Source organism: Pipistrellus kuhlii, unplaced genomic scaffold, assembly GCF_014108245.1.
Source record: "Pipistrellus kuhlii isolate mPipKuh1 unplaced genomic scaffold, mPipKuh1.p scaffold_m20_p_5, whole genome shotgun sequence".
Classification (NCBI taxonomy): domain Eukaryota; kingdom Metazoa; phylum Chordata; class Mammalia; order Chiroptera; family Vespertilionidae; genus Pipistrellus; species Pipistrellus kuhlii.
This window is the reverse complement of record NW_023425551.1, coordinates 35,716,231-35,738,374: the sequence shown is the minus strand read 5'-3', so window position 1 is coordinate 35,738,374 and position 22,144 is coordinate 35,716,231. Positions and strand designations below refer to the sequence as shown.

The window sequence follows — 22,144 nt, the reverse complement described above, 5'->3', positions numbered from 1 at the left end:
ATTCACAGCATCCATTATTATTCCTGCTTCTACATATTAGGAAATGCTTTAGTTATACATACAAAAAAAAATATTTCACAATAGTCATTTGATCATTTGAAACTTTTGAGAGCATCAAATTTCTCTGATTCTTCAATTATTTAAAAATTTGTAGTGTGCTTAAAAGAAATGTAAGAGTATATCACTGTTCTTTCAATACTTTAAAGTCTTATCTGAGATAGATGAAAATGGCACTGGAGGACTAAACCAATTTCTGTGGCAATTGCTCAGCCATGGATATTAGCATTTGTCATTCTCCCACCTGCATCCCAGTTACACACTCTGTGCCTAAAAGCAATTAGATGAGGGATAAGATAAACACACCAGTACATCAGTGAGATGGTTAATGCATTATTAAAATGTATGGAGAGACACTTTTCACGATCTTGTAAGCTACCATTAGAAAGATCACTACAGATTTACTGAAATGTGTAGGACTATAGTGCACAATTTTAAAGGTTTGAAAAAACAGATTTTGACTGAGAGACATTCTTTTTAGGTTAATGAAATTATTTTAGGAAGAAAAATAAAGTTCCAACTCCAATGTAGTCGGAGGTAGGCTCTCTAGGGGGTTCCAATTGCTATCGATAGATGCTTGACCCAGCTTTGAAGCACGGAGGCCTGCACGTTGCTCTGTCTGTATCTGTCTAATCGCACTGTCTTCTGGGCTGTATTCCCAGGGTGAACAAATATTCTAGCTTTCCAATAAGTATGATCTATTTATGTATAAATGAGTAATTATCCTTGAAAGAGAGAAAATAGGACAGATTGTTTTGTCTTCACTGCTGAGATTTTTTCCTCTGCTTAGCTTTTGTCTTTGTAGTTTCGGATATGAATGACTACAACTTTATCTCACCCCCTCATATGAATTTTTAATAGCCAAATTGTACACATTTTTCATATTAATTTAATTGGTTAAATTGCAATTATGCTTAACCTTGAAACTTTCTTTAGAGATAGCTATGATGTAGAAAGAAACAAAAATCTGACTTGGGAACCAAATGAATTTTTATTTGAATATCAGCTCAGGGACATATTTTCTCTCCGTGGGACTTTAGGGCATAATTGTTTCATATTCAGCAGAGCCTCTGATAATACGAGCCCTGCTGCCATCACTTTTCCCTCCTCTGTTTTTCACAGTTTCAGTGGGAATATGGCTTAGGGAGGCAGTCAATTACAATAGTGAGGACGGAGGTTCTAAGAATTAGGCCTTGCCTGATTCTTGTTTCTAAGTCTTGTTTCTGAGTATTATTTCTGCCAGAGTCTTGTTATGAAAGTTTGGAGTGTAGTTCTAAGAGCTAAACTTGGCTTGACTCTTGTTTTCTGAGTCTTGTTTCTCAAGGTGATATAATATTTTGAGAGAATTACTTTAACCTTGCCAAGTTTCTAAACCCTATGGTCTTTTTGAGAATGCATGTAAAATAAAATAACATGGTTGTGTGATATAGAGCAGTGTTTTTCAACCTTTTTTGGGCAAAGGCACACTTGTTTCATGAAAAAAATCACGAGGCACACCACCGTTAGAAAATGTTAAAAAATTTAACTCTGTGCCTATATTGACTATATATAAAGTAATTCTCTTGAATAGGAATCAAATAAACACAAAGAAAGTATTTTATAATTACTTTATTATGAAATATTAAGTAAACAAAATAGTGAAAAATTATAAAATTCTTGTCTTGTTTGCACCTACGGCACACCAGGCAACATCTCGCGGCACACTAGTGTGCCGCGGAACAGCGGTTGAAAAATGCTGATATAGAGGAAGCATGCAAAGTAACTTAATGGTAATATAAAAATGATGACAAAGTAATTAACCTATATGTTTCCTCTTCTTTTCTCTTCTTTTTTTTTCATTGAGAAAAGAGTCAGGCAAGGGATTTTAGAGTCAATATAAGAGTGGAAGATTTACAAAGAACAGCTTTATCAATCTCTATCATTTAGAACTGATAGTAAGAGAGGCCCTTTAAGCCTGATCCTGAAAAATGCTCTGCCCTTTGGAAAATCTTCTGAACAGCAACCGAATAGAGGAAATCTATTTCTTTTATCAGTTTGTTCCTGGTTAACATTACTAACTTCCTAACTAATCTATTATTGTCCCAATACCAGACATTCATGTATTTCTCTCTGTGTCTGTGAATTTATATTTATCAATTCTCCACAATCTATATCTTTCCTTACTTTGCAGTACATGTTTATGATGTGAATATTTCTTGCTTATAAGAAATTATACATATTATTGCATTCAAGTACTTATTAATATTTATTATATTTTATAACTTCAAAAATTATTTGTATTATTTTGTTTTATTAAATGTAGAGCACTGAGCAAATATCTAGAGGGCAGGATGTGAACTCTGCATAGATTGTTTGGATTCAAATTCAGATGCCCCTATATGACATGATCTTAGGCCAGCTACTTAAGTGTTTTCTGCCTTGGTTTCCGACTAGATATAAATTCAGTGGATTTCCAACTGGACAATGGTTATGAGAAGTAAAGGACATGGTTTAAGGAGAATACCTCACACATAGTAAATAATAAACAGATGTTAATTAATAATATTACTAATATAAATTTTAAAGCATACACATTATTGTGAAAATAATAAAACATTTTAGAAACCACTAATTTCTTACAACTTTTCATGCTAAGTGAAATAAGCCAGTTAGAGAAAGATAAATATCACATGCTCTCACTCCTTTGTGGAATACAATGAATAGGATAAACTGATGAACACAAATAGATACAGAAACAAAGAAGCATCGAACAGACTGTCAAACCTCAGAGGGAAGGCAAGGGGATGGATTTGGGGTGGAATTTAGAGGATTTGTATGCATGCATATAAGCATAACTAATGGACATAGACGCAAGGGGGGTGAGGGCATGTGAAGGTGGGGTAGGTTGGCCTGAGGAAGGTCAATGGAGGAAAAAGGAGACATATGTAATACTATACGCAGTACTTTAAACCACAAAATAAAACTTAAAAGAAAGGTGGAAGGATTTGCATATTTCTAGTTTTACAAAGAAGAAAGTAAAGGTAAGTCTGACAGGATATCAAATTTAAATGGAAAGTAAACCTATATTGTCACATAAAACTGGTCTAAAAGTAGGATGAAAAAAAAAAAGCACCCTAAACTGATGAAAGTACATAAAGAACGGTTTCAAAAGATATAGTTCTTAGGAAATAGTTCTTGCTTTATCATACATCAACATATTTTTAGACTGGTAATTTGATAAGTAATTTGATCAATAACTTTTTCACTATTTAAAAATAATTTAGGTCTTTTCTTATACAATAGTTGGAAAAAGTAGGTTTACATTGTGTATATGTGAAACAGTTTATTCTTGCATTATTTTTTTTTCATATAAATAACTATTAACATATGTTTGTCCCCCTGTAGATTAGTCAATATTTTATTTCTTATATAATTAGACTTAAAATCACAAATCTCAAATAGATTATCAACTAGTGTGTCCTCTGATCTAGACAATGAAACTATAACCCCAAAATGATTTTTAAACTCTGAATTAGGCAATTTTCCCCCCTATTGTTATAAATTTAGATTAGGCAATAAGTCAGTAACTCATGTCAGGATAATAGGAATATTATTTCAACTGTGTGACTTTGGTTAGTTAACTTCTCTCAACCTTGGTTTTGTCACTTGTAAAATGGAGCAGCAGTGGTATTTTTATTAAGTCACTATTGTGAGAATTAAATAAATTAAATATCCATGTCAAGTATTATAAAGATGTATGTAATGGTTAATGATGGAAATATAGTTGTGTACTATCTATTTTTACACTCAAGTGATTATCACTTCTGATTTTCAATCTAATTGATTATTTTTCAAAACATGATTTTTAATGGTTATATAAAATATCATTGTGATATTAGTTTTATTTTGAACATGCAGCATGTTTCCATTTTTATCTGTTGTTAAAAATAAATATTATAGGTAGCTTTTGTTCTTATCTTTGATTTTCTTAGGGTAATTAATGAGTTAAAGAACATGGATTTTTTAAATGCTACCTTGTGGTGCATATTGCAAAATGCCCTTTTTCTTTCATTTAGTTGTGTCTGACAGAGTTCTTTTTTCTATACTTTTTAATAGTGATGTTTTAAAATTAATTTTATTTTGCTTCAAGTGCGTCTTTTATATCTTAGTGACTATTTTTATGGCCACCTGTGTGGCATATGAAATATATCCTCTGATTGTTAACTCAGGCCAAAGACAAATATCAGTCTAAACCTCAGGCTCAATCCCATCAATCCCACTAGTCCAGTTGTCACTATATAGCCCTCAGAATATGTGAAAACAGTCAGCTGATACCTACAAAATAAAGGTTATGAATTGGAGCTCTATTCTCCAGAGATTTATGAACTACAAAATAGTATTATTATCATGGTCTGTCGTTGCATTGTGCTCTTTAGCTGCCTTCCATTTTATGTGGTAGAGCTCCTTAGGATCCATTTGCATGAAAGGTACCCTGTGTACTCATTTTTGTATTGTATTGTGGAGAGCGCTATAAACTGCAGGGTTCCTATTCATTTTGGAATTCATTTCACAGCTCACTAATTGTGTGAATGAGAAGAGGAAATATGTGCTGTTATTCCCAGGCATGCCAAGCAGATGGCCCAAAGTTCATTGCTACCAGCACTGTCAGTATGGCCCTCTGCTGTAGGTAGTGAACCTGGCTTAGATCCATTAAACACAATGTGAGGGTCCACTTCACACAGCATTGACAGTCGATGATACTCTAGTTTGTTATGACTTATAAACACCTTATTTTTTTTTTTTTATCATCAACTTCTAAAGTGGTCAGTCATTGGAGCAGGTGCAAACATGGTAGAATTCATGTTCCTTTTACTTGAGAAGCCAAAATGAACTTCCATTCATATGGAAATTTTGGGAAAAGAAAACAGTGGAGGGGATTAAGCTTAGTTTCTTGAAAAGGGATTAATACATGGATTGAAATTCAAAACTGTAGCATCATTTCTGAGATTGAACCTTTGAAAAGTTGATTAAAGAAGAGATCAGGGTTTATATTTTTATATTTTTAGGCGAATCTCCTACCATATTTTGTTTGTCCTACACAAGAAAATTGTTTACTTATTAATTTTTATGTAAAACATGTAATCTGTGTAGCCATTCAAAACTTTAACAATTGCATTCAGTATGTGTGTGTCTGTAGGTGTAGTGAGACAATAAGATACAAACATGAAGTAATGAATGTCTTCAGACATTTCTTTAACAGATATAGTAGGACAACATGAAATTAGGTTATCACATTAGGAAAAAAGATGGTTGTCAAATATTCTAATGGAGCTGATGTAGTAATTTGATCATAATATCTTATTTAAGATAACCAGAGCATGTCAAGATACCATGCACTTCTGGGCATCTATTTCTCTCATCTCCTCCTTTTCTTCAGTCCCAAACCAACTCCATGGGTTTCACTTGTGTTATTGACTCCACGTTTCCTTTCTTCTTGGCTTTCAGACCGATGCTGCTCTGATGTATGACGCGGTGCACGTGGTGTCTGTGGGCGTCCAGCAGTTTCCGCAGATGACAGTCAGCTCCTTGCAGTGTAATCGACACAAACCCTGGCGCTTCGGGACCCGCTTCATGAGCCTCATTAAAGAGGTATGTCAGGGGCAGCCCATCACCCCTGTCTCCTTTATCTTCAGGCTGAAGGCATCGAGCTTTTGGCAGTTTTCTTAACGGATGACATTTTACTTTTATCTTTTAAATTAAACTTTCTTTCTTCACAATAGAAGCAAAATTAACACTTTTTACTTAATGATATGAAACAAAAGGGAAAAATTGCTTAACAAATTAATGGACATCCTTCAAAAAGTCTATACTTGTGCAAACAGATAAAAATCTGTACCTATGATTTATGGCATATTGTGAGTTTCACCTTTCTGAATCTTTATATGTGTTATTTTTTATTTATGTGGAGGTATAAATGTTTAAATTATGCTTATGTTTTAGGCAAAATAACAATGTAATGAATATTTCACATGCATGCCATTTACACTACACTTAGTTATACCCACATTGTAAATCTTAAAGAACTATTATTTAGTTCTGTGGTTCTCAGTTAATATGACTAGTTATTTTAATTAAGAATTAACATAAAACATAATATATATTTATAAAAGTGCAAAATTTATATTGCATAATACAACCATTCTTATGGCCATATATTATTCCTTACTACATCTGTTGTAGTAATAGACTATGTACACACTGAGAAAGAAAAGGAAAATTCTTAAAAATCATACAAACACACAGACACACATCTTTTTTCTATTCTCCCTATTGTGAAGGAAATTTCTTTGTCAGCTTAAGATACTTTTCATTTGATTAAAACAGGAATATTTAGATGAAAGTTTAACAATGAAAGTTTATTTAATCTTTGCTATGAAAAATCATAGGTATTATTATCATATTAGGTTTTTCATTAATGGCTTACAGAAAATCATCAGATCATCATATAATTAATTATTCTTTATGAAAGTAAAAGTGCAAACAGGATCATAATTAAAAAGTCTCCGGATCTTTGGAAAAGAATATCCTTAAACTCTCCTTGTGTAATTCTTATAGGAGTTTCAGATAGGTGACATGATACTCCCTGTAGAACCTGCTTTTCATTTATTGTTCCACCTTCACATTTACTTCAGGTTTAAAACCGTATCAGAGAGCTGCAGACTTGGTGCACCGGTGTGGCTAGTTGAAGAATAGTCTTTTCTGAATGCAGCACCTGAGTATTGAGGCATGTGTCAAACATCCCTATAAAAAGCAGTTGTATGAAACTCACTATTGTGTTTATTGTAGAGTGTTAGCGAGGACCTTGTCCACTAAATCACACAATGTCCCCTTTCTGAGGACCAAAGCAAACATTTCTCTCAGGTCTCAGTACCAGGGAAAGCTGTTCTTCTCCTAGCCTAAGAGAGTTGGTATGTTTTAAATCATGGGCCCTGTATATTTATTCATCGCATTTTCTTTATTCTGGTTTCTAGGAAGTTCAAGATTGAATTTGTGATTGATTTTTATTAGATGTTCAGTTTCACCTGATGTAAATTTTCTCGTGCTGTCTGTATCCCACATTGGTTTTGCTATTCTACACTTTCACTCTTGTACTTCTTGATCACCTTGTCTATTTTTATACTAATTTGCATTTTTGTTAATTATCTGAAATTACTTTATTTGGAAGAAATTGGATTAAAAATACATTTTTCTTCCTTATGAGAGACCAAATTAATACATGTTTAAGCCTATTGATGGCATGTTACAATGTGCATATATGTATGCATTATGCTTTTTCCTATTTATTTACGATTTATTATCTTAAACTATTTTAGAATATCTATCCATAAGAACCAAAGAAACACATGAATCCTAAGGGATGCAGTAATGATAGCATCCATTTGTAGTCCTTATTGAAAATTTCTCCATGATCTACTGGGTTTTATTTCTTTTGGTTCTTAATCTATATTCTTTTAAACATTACACTAAGTGGACAGATTATTATGATCCCTAAATGCATAATAATCTGGCTACTCAGTGTATATTCTATATAATAAAAAGCTAATATGCAAATTGTCCCCTCAACCAGGAGTAGAACCAGCAGGCAGGCTGGCCAACTGCCCATGTCCCCTCCCCCTGGCCAGGTTGGCCAGACCCCACAAATGCACGAATTCATGCACATACATACATACATACATACACACATACACACACAAACAGAGTGGCCAAATTGTTATGTGTTTAGAGATCATAGTAATCTGGCCAGTCAGTTATAGTTGTGAGTATAGTTACAGTACTCAAATTTTTCATATATAACCTTTTTTCAAGTTATTTTCAAAGGACAAATAATGGAAAACACCTATTTTGGACAAAATAGCCAGAAGAATGGGTAAACTTCTTATATATGTATATATTAAAAGCCCAGATATTTGTTTACCATTGAAGGATGAATACATTAAATAGATTATTACATATACTTCTTTCTATATGGAAATCTCCTACTAGAGGAACTAATTTTCATACATTTTCCCTTTATAACTTAAGAAAATTAAAGTAATGTTAGTTATTCTAAAGGGGAAGTGCATAATCAAAGTCCTATAACATAGGTTTTCCTAGAGTCAGTTTCTCTCATTATGGTAAATTTATTTTCACATTAGTATGAATTTAGAAGTGCTATTTTATAACAGTAATTCCATTATAATCTCCACTGATATATTCACTGTTAACTATCTACACTAGGGGTGTCGAACTCAATCAGAGAAAGGACCAAAATCTAAAATCCAGCCTAAATTGCGGGCCAAACGGTTTACTGAACAGTCATAAACTGTCATTGTGATGGAAACGCAGCGGAGTGCAGTGATGACAGCGTGGTGTGGGCCACATTGCAAGGCCTAGCGGGACGGATTTGGCCCGCGGGCCTTGTGTTTGACACATGTGATCTACACTAATAAAAGAGAAAATGCAAATTGACTGTATCTTCATGATGCCTACCAGCCAATCAGGGGTGGGTATGCAAATTAACCCAACAAAGATGGTGGGCTAATTTGCATATGCAGGTGCCCAGTGGCTGGGGACCAGAAGCTTGCATTGTCACCATGGCAACACCAGAGGCATTTCTCACCACCCCACCAGCTCCAGGCCTCTGGGAAGTGTAGGAAGGCAGAAAGGCGACTCCAGGCAAGAACAAAGGCTGTGCTGTCAGCCAGGGTAAGGCAGTCCCGTTCTGTACTAATCTTTGTGCTTCAGGCATCTACAATAGTATAATAATAAGTGGCTAAATTTTTCTTACTATGCTAAATGAGATTTTCTCTTTTAAAATTCCATAGCAATGTAAGTTTATGAGAAGTAATGAAAAGGTTTTCCTTTTTTTTTTTCTTTCTGGAAAAGTGTTTTCTCTTATTTATTTACTATTTTTTTTGTTTCTTTTTCTGTAGGCACATTGGGAAGGTCTCACAGGAAGAATAACTTTCAATAAAACCAATGGCTTAAGAACAGATTTTGATTTGGATGTGATCAGCCTCAAGGAAGAAGGGCTGGAAAAGGTACTTTAGGCATTCAGTTTATTTACTTTAAATTATTAAATGAAACACACAAACATACAGTACAAGTGGGAAATAGAACTACAATGCTAGATTTGAGGCATACAGTAACACCATGTGAAGATATTGGCAATGCAATGGTATATGCAATGTGAGTTTAAAGAGATAATAGCCTGGAGGCCCATGGATTGCTTGGGGAGATATTGTAGTTTAGAATAATTTTAGTATAGAACCATGAATTTAAAATTCTGAGAGGGGAAGTGAGAGATTAGTAGAGGCAGAAGGCATTATTTTAACCCCCAGAAATTGTGTTGATTTTATTAAGTATTGTGGAAGCTAGATGACAAAGGTAAGAGGAGACAATAATAAAGGTACAAATCAAATACTGGAGAAAAAATAATTGGGAGAAATTAACATTAGAAAGAAAATGTCACAAATATCCTAGGAAGACAGATAAAGTATTGAGAACAATTTAAAGCATGTTAGAGAAAAAGGGTGTCAAAAGATGTCATATAAAATGTTTTTAATAGCTTCAAAACTTAGTATGATACATGAAATTATAACCTAAAAGACAGAGGTGGGATTCAGTTTAGTCAGATTTTAAGAATAATGTAAATATTTTTGAGATGCTATTGTGGCAGATTTGACTTCGAGTCAGTAGAAATAGTTAAGTAACAAAAGTGACTTTTTTTTTTTAATTTAGTAGAATGATTAAGGGATCTAGGACTAGATTCAAAGGAATTGGGCTCAAATTCTCACTCTGCCATTTATGGACAGATTTTTTTTTAATACCTCTAAAAGAAAATGTCTTTAACTGCATCATGGATAATAGCAATATTTGCCTCAAGAGGACTAATAAGTCTTTTGATTTTACTTTTATTTTTTCCCTTTGAAAATTATAGTTATCAATTAATAGATGAAAAGACAGAGTTTCTACCTAGACAGAGCTCTCAGTTTTGAAGGGTCACTGCATGGTGATTCAGGAGGCTTAAATTACAATTCTAGTTCTATTCACATATGTGTACTTTATCCTTCTGCCCAACTTCTCCAGAGCCAAATTCCTCATTTTGAAAAGTAGAGTGCAAAGGGCATCCGTCTTAGGCTGAAGTGAGAATTTCATGATCTCTAAAGAAAACCTGGAAATACCTTCTTTATAAGGGGCCAGGCTAGAATTTTAACTATTCTCCATACGATCTATGATGGGGCAAGGAAAATCAATAAAGAAAATGTGTGAAATGCTGGCTTTATCCATTATGTCTTCTCATATTACTGCCCTTTCCTATTCTGTCTTGGTCCTCTTTGACGAGCACATTTCATTAACTTAATTAATCGTCAGAGCATCTATTTTGTGCCATTATGAAGATTATACTCTAGTGAAGGAGACCTGCCAGCAATAAATAAACTCATAAAACTATAATTTTGGATTGGGCAGTATTAAGTGATCAAAAAGATATATTGTTTGCACATCATTTGGAACATTTTATGAAATATGAACCTTAGGTTGAAACAGTTCATAGGAATAATGCTCATGCTTTTGATGTTTATAATTGTGGAACAGATAAAGCAGGAAGAAACAGATTGTGTTTCAGACAGAGAGGCTGGGCATGTTGAGAGAGATGAACTTGGCGTTAAAATTTTTTATGGACACATCCTTTTTACTTAGATAGTGCCCATAGACCAATGTGGATCTCTTCTACTCTACCTCAACAGGGACCTTGGGTGGGACCCAGCTCAGTTAGCCATGGCCCAAGAAGAGTCCCCAATACCATGTACACAACCAGCCACGTCTGTCCAAAGAATCTCACAGGGTCATGAAAGTGCCTCTGTGGAGCAGATGAGGGAGATTAAAGGGGAAAAAGCAGTAGGTAACTGTCTACCTCAGGCAGTGTACCATAATAGAACAAATTCTTTCTTTAAGAGTCTCATATTGAGTACTAATAATAAGAAAAGGAAAATCAACAGACCATCCAACCTCAGAGAGAAGGCAGGGGGATGGTGGGGGAGGAGGGGTAAGAGATCAATCAAAGGACTTGTAGGCATGCATATAAGCATAACCCATTGACACAGACAGTAGGGGGTGAGGGCATGCAGCGGAGAGTGGGAATGGCTGGGGAGAGGTCAATGAGGGTAAAAGGAGACATATGTCATACTTTAAACAATAAAGAATTTTTAAAAGAAAGAAAAGGAAAATAAGATAAGTGGCTTTCCCAGCTTGAATTCTTCTGTTCAGGTCAAAGACCACAGTATATGTGCTACTTTCAAAATATATTTAGAAATTATCCATTTCTCTCCACATCCATTGCTGAAATTATAGCAAGGGGACCTTTCACCTGGACATCTGCATTAGAGTCTCAACAAGCCTCTCTGTCCTACTCTCCTTGTGATCCATTCCGCAAGCCACAGCAGCCAGCTAATGTCTTTAAAAGCAAATTGATGCCATTCCTCTATTTAAACCCTTCCATTTACAGTGCATTTCCTATCTCTCCCTCTCACCTCTCACAATCCTCTCAGATGTTTTCTATGCTCCAGCTACATTGGCTTTTATTTTTTTATTTTCTCACAGACTTAAAGTTTTCTATTACTTGGTAATAGAGTTTCCCAGTCTGGAATACACATCTCTATCCTCTTTGCCTGACTAGTTCTTATTCATTCTTAGGGTGGCAGCTTAAATATTATTTCCTTAGATAGGCATTCCCAAAGTCCCTATTAAATTTGAGTTTCTCAGAGTACCCTATACCATTCCTTTCTGATACCTACCACAATATAGAATTATGTATTAACATGTTCACTTTTTAAAAGGCTGTGTTCCTAGCAAGTATACATGTCCCGTTAAATGGGGAAAAAATGTATTCTTACCCACTATTTATGTATTCAAAGCCTAGCAAAGTGTCTGGCACAAACTGTATCCTCAAGAATTATTTGTTGACTGTTGAATGAATGCAGAACACTATGTGAATCATAAGAGATACTTCACCTAGAATGCTACTCAAATCTCTGGTGCAAAGGTATTCTCTTAGCCTAATTTTTTTTCTAGCATTTTTCCATGCCTACAGAATGAGTACAGAGAAATCCCACAGTTAGGCAGTCCTTAGGTTGGGGTGGTGGGTCAGGGCATCCAAGGGTAAAGGATCTGATAATGCAGGAGAAGACAGCACTGAAGTCTGAGCTTATAAAGTGGCACATCGCACCAGTGGCAAATGTGCTTTCCTACGTGGTGTAATGTAATGTAATACTTTCTGACACTCCAATATTACATTGAAAAAGAGTAAAAATAATCATCATTCTATCTGTACACTTTCCTTCTTATAAACATGTGGTGTGGAAATAAAGAAAGGTCAATCAATTGAGAACAAACAGTAGTTATTTTGCAGGGCTTGCAAGGGAGCCAGCCACCATTACTTTCATATGGCAGAGATTCAAGGTCAGGCAGGAGAGTGGAAAAGCTTTAGAGCAGAAAAAGGGGAATTCCTCAGGGGTCTGAGGAAACCGGAAGTAGGCTAACTAGATGTAGGCATCTTGGGTGACTGGTTGGAGGGAACATTTAACTTTCTTTGATAGATTCTGAGTACTAAAGGGAGGAAGGGAGCTAGCAGTTACTGAACAAATTTTAATTATTCTGGGCAGATAGCTGCAGAGGTTGTAGCTTGTAATTTGTCTACATAAGATAATTTCTCCAGAGATTCTGGGCCAAAGTTCTAGTGTCATGCATGGTCTGACCATTCTCTGTATAGTGAGTCTTTCAGTGGAATTATTTGGTGTCACTTGGAAGGAGAGGGGGGAAAAGTAAGGAAAATGGAAATACAAAAAATTACATTGTATTCATAATAAAATGAGTTTTATTTTTGTTTTTCTCTTTTTGGTTTTGTATTGTTTTCAGAATTTATAACTAGGATGTGATCTATCATTAGGAATGGTTTAACCTTACTTACCTCTGATGCTTTGATATGTGGTTAGGAAAGACTAGCTTCAGATGGAAGTAAACACTTGAATACTAGCATACAATGTTAAAAAATATTCAGAAGATTCTTATAACTTCAAAAACAATTGAAAGGATTTTACACAAAACATGTTTCAATTGAGATAATGACACTACATAATAATGCTGCATTTCCATTGCAAGATGAAATATCTAGAGGCCATTTGGGGGAAAATAACCACTTGTACTTAAAACAATTCTTCTAAGAACTATAATACAATAATAAAATCACTGAATTCTGACACATGTTGAATTTTCTTATTGAATGTCCTTTGTCACCACTATGTATATCAACAGATGTTTTCCAAGTGGGGAGTGGTGGTGTTGGGGAAAACCACTATTGCTCCTTCACTTTTTCAGTTATTTAAATGGATTTTTATTGTACTGGGGAGTATTTGCTTCTAAGTGGACATGTTAAAATAAAAGTAATTCTGTGTACCTCTCCTGTCCCTTCTTTAGCATCAAGGTTTTTCTATCTCTTCTGGTTATTTTCATGATAATGTCTTTCATATCACATTTATAATAAAAGAAAACTGGGAGAATAGATTTATTTGTCTCTTTGACCGAGAAAGAGCCTAATACATTCTTACTAAAAGTGTTTTATTTTAATATTGTATTAAAAAAACACATAATGATGAAAATAATATATTTCTTTTGCTAAAGGCCTGGTGTTTAGGACCATGAACAATAAACCATGTGTTTGCCTCATCACACTTTTATAATAAAATCAGCCCCTATCTTGTGCGTCCTTAGAGAAAATCTTGTAAAAGAAAAGAGGCTACAAAAAGCCATCTTATGGAATGTTTATCAATTTTTCCAACATTAAGAATCCCAATAAGTAATATAAATAAAAATAATTTATATTTGCAAACCTTTAAAAGTTTAAATATATCATATTTATTTTCAAGCGAAGCTTCCTTCCAACTTTTAAAATCTTTGGTTTCTGACCCCAGCTGGCTTGGCTCAGTGGGTAGAGCATTAGCATTGACTGAAAGGCCCAGGTTCCATTCAGTCAAGGGCACATGCCTTGGTTGCAGGGCTTGTGCAGGAGGCATCCAATAGAGGTGTTTCTCTCAAATGATATTTCTCTCCATCTTTCCCTCTCTGTTCCACTCTAAAAATCAACGGGAAAATATCCTCTGGTGAGGATTTAAAAAAATTCTTTACCTTCTAAATATCCACTTTTGCATTAGGGCTCACTAGCACAGAAACTGCTAATAGCAATTCATAAGCTTCTTGCTGAAAACTTCAAAATTCTGATAATACCTAAGTTTAGCATTAGTAAAACCCTGCCAGTCTGCGTTTAGAGGCAAACATGTTCCAGGATCAAAACATTCTAATTGCTTTTTGAAGAATTTTTTTTTTTTTTTTTTTTTTTTTTTTGTAGAGTATACGTTTTAAGAAAAAGCAGTAATTTTCTAAGAAGTTTTTGCTGCCGAAACCAGTTTGGCTCAGCGGTAGAGAATAGGTTTGCAGACTGAAAGGTCCCAGGTTCGATTCCGGTCAAGGGCATGTACATTGGTTGCGGGCACATCCCTGGTGGGGGGTGTGCAAGAGGCAGCTGGTCGATGTTTCTCTCTCATTGACGTTTCTAGCTCTCTATCTTTCTCCCTTCCTCTCTGTACAAAATCAATAAAAAAAATTAAAATAAAGTGGCTGTCCTTTAAAAAAAAAAAGAAATATTTTCTATTGCTCTTTCTCTTGTCCATAGAATCCTGTACTTATTAAACTCCCTATGAAAAAGGTTTCTGAATGGAATTTAGAGACTTCAAAATTAATTTTATGTTGAAAATATTTCTTTGACAGATTTTCAGAAACCTGATGCGTTGAAATTTGTGTATCTTTCTTTCTTTCGTGGCATTTGATATATTCCCTGGTCCCCATGGCAACAATAACTCCCAGCTTTCCCAGGAACTAAGGTTTGTTTTGTCGCCCTGTAGGAAGGCACTGCTAATGGTAACAGTAACTTTACAGGCAGTCAGAAATGAGTTGTTTGCTTCTTAAAAAGCAAAAATGCACCCTGGGCAGGATCCAAGTCTAGTGTCTTTCTTTGGAGATGTTTGCTATTTAATTCTCTCTATTATATGTAATTTGCCTTGTCTCAGAACTGTATGCACATAGTTTGTTTGTGTGTCAGTGTTGTTTATAGTTATTATTTCGCTTGATAATGTTTAACCTTCAGGATGGTAAAATAGTTTAAAAAAAAACGATTTACAGATCATTTTTATGTTTAGAAATCAACAGTATTACTTTATCAGAGGGCCCACAATTTTATTTTTCATCCAACAGAGAATACAAAATATTGATACTTTTCTTTCAACTACTGAATTTTAATTAAACATGTGCCTACCATAAACATAATTGTAATGCATTGGTTTGATTTCAAAGTAAACTCAATTACAATTTTACTCTTTGAAAAGTGGCCTTTAATTGAATTACATCACATTGTTTGAGAATAGTTAATTCATTGATTTAATTAAAAAAAACTATTACCTGTCTCTTATGCTTTAATTATGTTTAGAGTTTACTTTTCCCTGCATAAAAATAAGAATTTTAAAGTTAACATATCTGTGTGTAGATAAGTCATCTCTTTTTTGTGAGATAATAATATACTTCTTAATTTATTTTCCTCATATTAAGAATAATGGTTTTCAAATGGTGAAGTCCTAGAGTTTATAGAAACTGGTGGATATTTTGGTTTTAGGAAAGTGATTAACTGAAGAGTTCTTTGTACTTTCCTCATGGGCCAAATCACTGATGTGTGAAGATGATTCAATTTCCAATTAATTGTTCTTTACTCAGTACATAGACATTGAGTGATCAGATACCAGTTTTGTTTTAAGTAATCTCCTGTTAATACTTAGTCCAATGTCATTACTATTGACATTAGTACTATTTTTAGATGGTAATGCAAGTAGCTATCTGTACTTTTTATTTAAAAATTCAACATTGAAAAAAAATAAAAATTCAACATTGGAAAGAGTAATGTAAGTGAGGGAAAAAAGTCTGTAGTTTGCCTGCAACACTTAGCAAGACCATTACTGTGTCGAACACTCTGTTCCTGCAATTCATGTACACATACCTAAGCTTGGATTATCCGTACAAAATGAGTACACAGCGGGACCGGTTTCGCTCAGTGGATCGAGCGTCGGATTGAGGACTGAAAGGTCCCAGGTTCGATTCCGGTAAAGGGCATGTACCTTGGTTGCAGGCACATCCCCAGTAGGGGGTGTGCAAGAGGCATCTCTCTCATTGATGTTTCTAGCTCTATCCCTCTCTCTTCCTCTCTGTGAAAAATCAATAAAACATATTTTAAAAAAATGAGTACACAGATTAATAGAGAAATATATAGTCTACCAGTATATATTTGGTTAATTGGAGAGAATATTTATCTTCTAAACATAAATTAGCATTTAATATCAATATCTTTCTTTTGCTTTCTACTTTTCGATACCCTCAAACAGAACTATTAGGGATAGTACTGTTATTCTGAAAGGAATGATAAATACTCTTTAAGAAAAACTATACTTTCTGGGTCATGTGGTCTGAGGCAAGAAATTATTGGGAGATTTTTCTTTTCTTTAAGTGAACTTAATTTTTTGTTTTGTTAATCCTCACCTGAGGATATTTTTTTCATTGATTTTTAGAGAAAGTGAAAAGGAAAAGGAGAGACAGAGAAACATCAATGTGAGAGAGACACGTAAATTGGTTGCCTCCTGTATGCACCCTGACCAGAGCCAGGGAACCTGCAACCAAGATACGTAACCTTGACCAGAATTGAACCCAGGACCTTCAGTCCACAGGCCAATGCTCTATGTACTGAGCAAAACCAGTTAGGGCTTAACGTGAACTTACTTTATGATGGAGACTTCACATTGTGCTAAGACTGCTTCAAATATAATGAACAATGTGGTCTCTGATGATCACTACACAAGATTTCTATGGAAAAGTACCACTTATGCTCTTTGCTCAAGACAAATATGTTTGTCTGAGAGAACCATATTATATTCATATGATATTTATTTTGTGGACTCACTAAAATTAAGAATTAATTAATTTTTAACATCAGATGGAAATACTCATAATAGTATACAAATACTGGTAGGTGTTATTTAATTGATATAATTATTATATCAATTAAATAATCAATGAGGTAGGTACTATTATATGCCCATTTATATATGAGGAAATTAAAGAGTAGAGAAGTAATATGTCCATGTCACCTGATGGAAATGGGATTAAGGCAATCTGGTACATCCTTTAGAGTCTGAGCCATTAGCTATAAGTCTATGAACCAAATTATGCAAGGAACATATATACACTAAAGTTTTAGCTATGCTTGACTTGGGGATGTGCATAAGTTCAAAGTTTAAATTGATGTTTGCTTTTATATCTTGTGTATTTTATAATTTCACAGTAAACATAGATTCTTTTTATGAAGAAAAGCAGATTTATTTTAAGAATCATTGAGAACATGAAAGTGAATAATGCCATGTTTTCTATAGTTCTTTATGGTGTCTGAAGTACTTTTATATCACTTATTTAGGTTGTCCTTATAATAAGGATGCATTATACTTTACTAGCCAAGCCTTGGATTTTTAAATTGTACAAGAGGGTGCTATTACTATTGACACCAGGAAGACAATTTGAAATTTGAAATATCCACGTGAGCCAATATATATATTTATTCTACTTAAAACATTTTCTGTGGGGTCAAGAGTGCTTAGCTATCATGATTCCACTTCAGAACTGAAAATAAAAAGTACTTAAAAGACTTTATTAAATCATCTAATAAAAATTGATTCTGAAAATACAGGAAAAGAAATAGGATTATATTGAGTTAGTCCATGGTTCTTGTGATTAAAACAAAACCAAGCACAAAATCCACTGGTGACAATTTCCTCAAGCAATGGAAATTTTTGAATTATATAATTCCAAAAGACTTAAAATCCAGTAATCATACAAATTTTATTTGATTTAATATTTTATAACACTGAAATTTCTGAAACTCCATAACATTATGCTGAGAAATGAGTTTTTTCAAAGAGAATAGCTAATATCTGTGATTACAAATTATGGATTCATATTCTATGAACTAGAATCCCTCCATCCAAACAGTACTAGAATGAAACTAAATATTAATATATTTAGATGAGTGGATATTTAGCTCAGTTTTTTTGTTTTTTATAAAAAGTAGTCATGGAATACACTAGTAAGTGAAATGGCCATATTTTGTATTAGTGATTTGGTTAGAAATTTGAAAAACTTATTGATTGAGCTTAAGAGTGTTGTAAGGCAGACCTTAGCAGACAACGTATGTTTGCCAGTGTTTGAGCTGATAGAATTACACCTATGAAAATTTTGATTATTAAGCCAGTAGTTGTGGTGGTGGGGGGAGGGAGGAGGGGCGGAATTCCAAAGAAGTGGCATTTGCGTAATAGGTATTAACTACAAACTAGGGACAGAAAAGTGGCAGTCACTGCAAAATAGGATCTGCAGATGTCTTGTTTAGCCAACAGAGTGTTTTTAATGATTTTGAATTTGAAGCAGTTTAAGCAGATCAGCAGGCGTTCCGTGTTTTACATCCTGGCTTTCCTTCCTCACCCAAGTTCCCAGCAGGCCCTCTCCTAGCTCTTGCTGGGAACCTGAAAAAGCACCTGCTCTGGGAACATGCTTCCCCAAGGCACACAGCTCTGTGAGCAGAGCAGGGTCAGAATGTGGCCCCTACTTGCTGTTCTGCCTTGAGATTTTTTGAAATTTGAAACCACACATCCTCCTCTTTGACATTCTTGCTATTGGCTTATGCCCTTCCACATCAATGTCAATGTTACCTGACTGCCTTTCATTGCAGACCCTCAATGTCTGTATGACATGATACTTATAGTCTGGATTAAATAATTTAATTGGCCCAAGGGTACTTTACTTTGGAAAAAATACTGAATCAAGATATTTTTTTCTCACTGTGTTATTTGACTTTTCCATTTCTCCACGCAAACTTCAGAAATATGTAGTTTTTTCATAGTAAGAAGAAAACTAACTGCAATGAATATATATGGCAAGAGATATTTCTTTAGCCATCACTAAAGAATTTTTTTGAGTCACTAGAATAGTTAAATACATTCTTGAAAAATGTACTAGGGTTTGCACCTATACGCAAGTATTAGAGTGACATCCCTATTCTTACGTAGAACAGAAATTACTAATATTTCCACTTTTGAGCTTTTCTTTAGAGATTACTAAACATCTTAAAAGGTTACTAGGAAAGTGATGGAAATTAAAAGGGGCCCAAAAGAGAAAATATAATGACAAATAAAGAAAATAAAAGGATCATAATATTTAATTTGGATAGGGTTATGCTGATGAGACTCTTGCTACCACATTAGGGGAAATATTACCTGTTATGTTAATATCATTACAAATACAGTGACTACTGATGACTCCCAGGTTTAAGAGGGTTCAAAAAATATTACTCCTTATTTCTTTATGCCTCTGTTCTCCTTTCGTGATGACCATTATTATATGATGGTGCAATGGTGAAGTGTATGCAAACTATGGATCCGAACTATGTATTTATGGCATCCTGTGCTTATAAAGTGTCTGACCACTGAGAGTACATGCCCTCATCCAATTTTCAAGCTTTTTCATCTCCCAGCACACATAAACTAATTACTACAATTCTGGGGCACACCAAGACATGTACTTCTGGCCAATCTGACAAAAACTAGGTATAATTTTGATTCATTCACACCTGATGCCTAATCTAAGGGATAAAAGGTCAGTGTTTCTGATAGATCATCAGGAATGTTTCCAAAATTCTTGTGGCCCACTGGATGAAAATGTCTACCCTAATCTAGCACAGAGTATTAGTTAAATTAAATACAATCAAATGGAATACAGGTGGGACGACTGGAATGGGTTAACTGGATGAGACTGTAATGCAATATCCTTTCGTCTGAGTATTTTAAAATTGCAAAGGTATATTTTTTAAAGCTCCGAAGGGAATTCTGCATATTATTTTGCCTTACTGGGTGTTATGCAGAATACCATTCAATGCCTCTCTCAGACCTGCCTTCACCGATTAATTTATCCAGAATCCCTAGGTTTTGCTCTGTCTTTTAGCTTTGTTCATGTCCTAATGTGCTGTGTTATCTTTATAATGAGAGGCCAAGACAGATCCATTTCAGTAAAAGATATTACCATTAATGAGTTTCTGGCCAGCTATCAAGGTATCATCAAATGTGGTTTATCTTGGTGAATGAACATTTGAATGGAAAATTAAGCTCCCACACCTACTGTGGAAGTTCAGTGGATCATTTTGTTCTTTAATGTCACACTTCACTGGACATGCTTCCCAGAGCAGTGAATCATGTGTAAAACAAGCAGCCTTTGCTTTAATGACGGCAGATAATCCAGCAGAGGTGAATGATAAGTGTGAGAAGTCTTAACTCTCTCTGACAGTACTCTCTCCTATATGTCCGATGGACAACTTACGAAGTACATATGCTGTTTTATAGATTGGAACTTGGGACCCAGCCAGTGGCCTGAATATGACAGAAAGTCAAAAGGGAAAGCCAGCCAACATCACAGATTCCTTATCTAACCGTTCTTTGATCGTCACCACCATTTTGGTAAGTGTTTATTTTCCCATTCTTTTAAGACAAAACGTGGATAAACATGGAAATAGATAGAAAGGGACATTATAATTGGAGCGTTAATGAACAGAATGTAATGTATTTTGCAGTTATTTAGCAATTACTGTCCAGCAGATGAGTCGATGTTAACCTAGTCGCAGTTTTATCTTGTTAGTCTTCAGTGATGTACATTATATTCATGTTTGGGCTGGTCAGATTGATTACTTACTTCATATATTACTGGAAATCTTTACTTTTCCACAAAATTAGTTACTATTGAATAACTGACAATGTGAAGGTTTAAAAATATATAGACATGCAGCTGTACAAATATAGTTATGTGAGAAGATGCATGTGAATTTTGCTTTTGGTTTCATTTCCTGCAAATAGGTTTCAGAAGACATGTCATTTATTTTTAGAATTTTTCTATAATAATTTTACCCTTGCTTTCAATTTAATTGTTTTTAACCTGAATAATCACTTTTGCCTTACCAATCTCCCTAATGAAATCAAATGACAAGTGTTTTTTTTAAGCCACAGATATTTTTTACCACCAAAAGAATTCAATTAATACTGATAAGCTAGATATTTTTGCACTCTTGTAATGATATATTTCTATTAGATTGCACAGTGATGTTCACTTATGTCTAGTGTGCCTTTTGCAAATGGGAAATTTAATTTTAGAATGAGCAAAGAGCTCTTATATTATTTAATTTTACCTACAGAGTATGCTTATCAGTGCTAGTGCTTATATGTCTCATTAAGAATGTGAGATTAATATCCAGAACAAACTACTACATACTTGTAGCATTTATATATTCCCTAAATTTGATTTATGGTGGGAAATCAAGCCAGAAGGAATTTATAATCTTGTCTTTTAGTAGCAGATCTCTAGGCATGTTACGATAAAATAGTTTGGGTTAAGGACTCTTGATAATGAAGCAAAACTGCTAATCATGAAACGACAGTGATAGAAATCTATCAGGTTTTTAAAATCCTTTTCAGACTAAGAACCTTAGTGAATACTTGCTCCGTGATTATTATATTCAAGCTTCCTCCGTTATCTTTTCCTTAACTTTATGTCTCCCTCTCTTTTCAAAGATATCTTTCACCCCAGCAGTTCATCAGCCCTGTTCTTCAGTAGGAACATTCTTACAGGATGGCACCATGTCCCTTTTTCTGCCAGAATGTCCTGGACCTCGTTACCTCCTGCTAGAACTAGTGCAGTAACCATGTAGTACCCCTTTTGCTCTGGTCTTCCCCTTCCCAATGTACCTATTCTCCACCTTAAAATCTAATTCTGTAATTTTCCCGCTTTCTTGCCTACAAATCTTTAGTATATTCATATGAACCTTTAAAAGAGTCCCAACATTTTGACCCTTGTGTTCAAAGCCTTGGACAGCCTTGTCTTCTTTCACTTTCTG

General features: G+C 34.5%; 1 protein-coding gene across 7 annotated transcripts in view; it reads left to right on the top strand.

Annotated features, from left to right (window-relative positions):
• GRIK2 (glutamate ionotropic receptor kainate type subunit 2) overlaps nt 1-22,144 on the top strand; it is a 534,217-nt gene that overhangs the window by 337,598 nt on the left and 174,475 nt on the right. For all 7 annotated transcript variants that reach the window (XM_036414148.2, XM_036414147.2, XM_045572768.1 and 4 more), the window contains 3 exons: nt 5,542-5,685; nt 9,009-9,116; nt 20,604-20,717. In XM_036414148.2, coding sequence (XP_036270041.1) covers nt 5,542-5,685; nt 9,009-9,116; nt 20,604-20,717 — 366 coding nt within the window. The remainder of the gene's footprint in view (nt 1-5,541; nt 5,686-9,008; nt 9,117-20,603; nt 20,718-22,144) is intronic.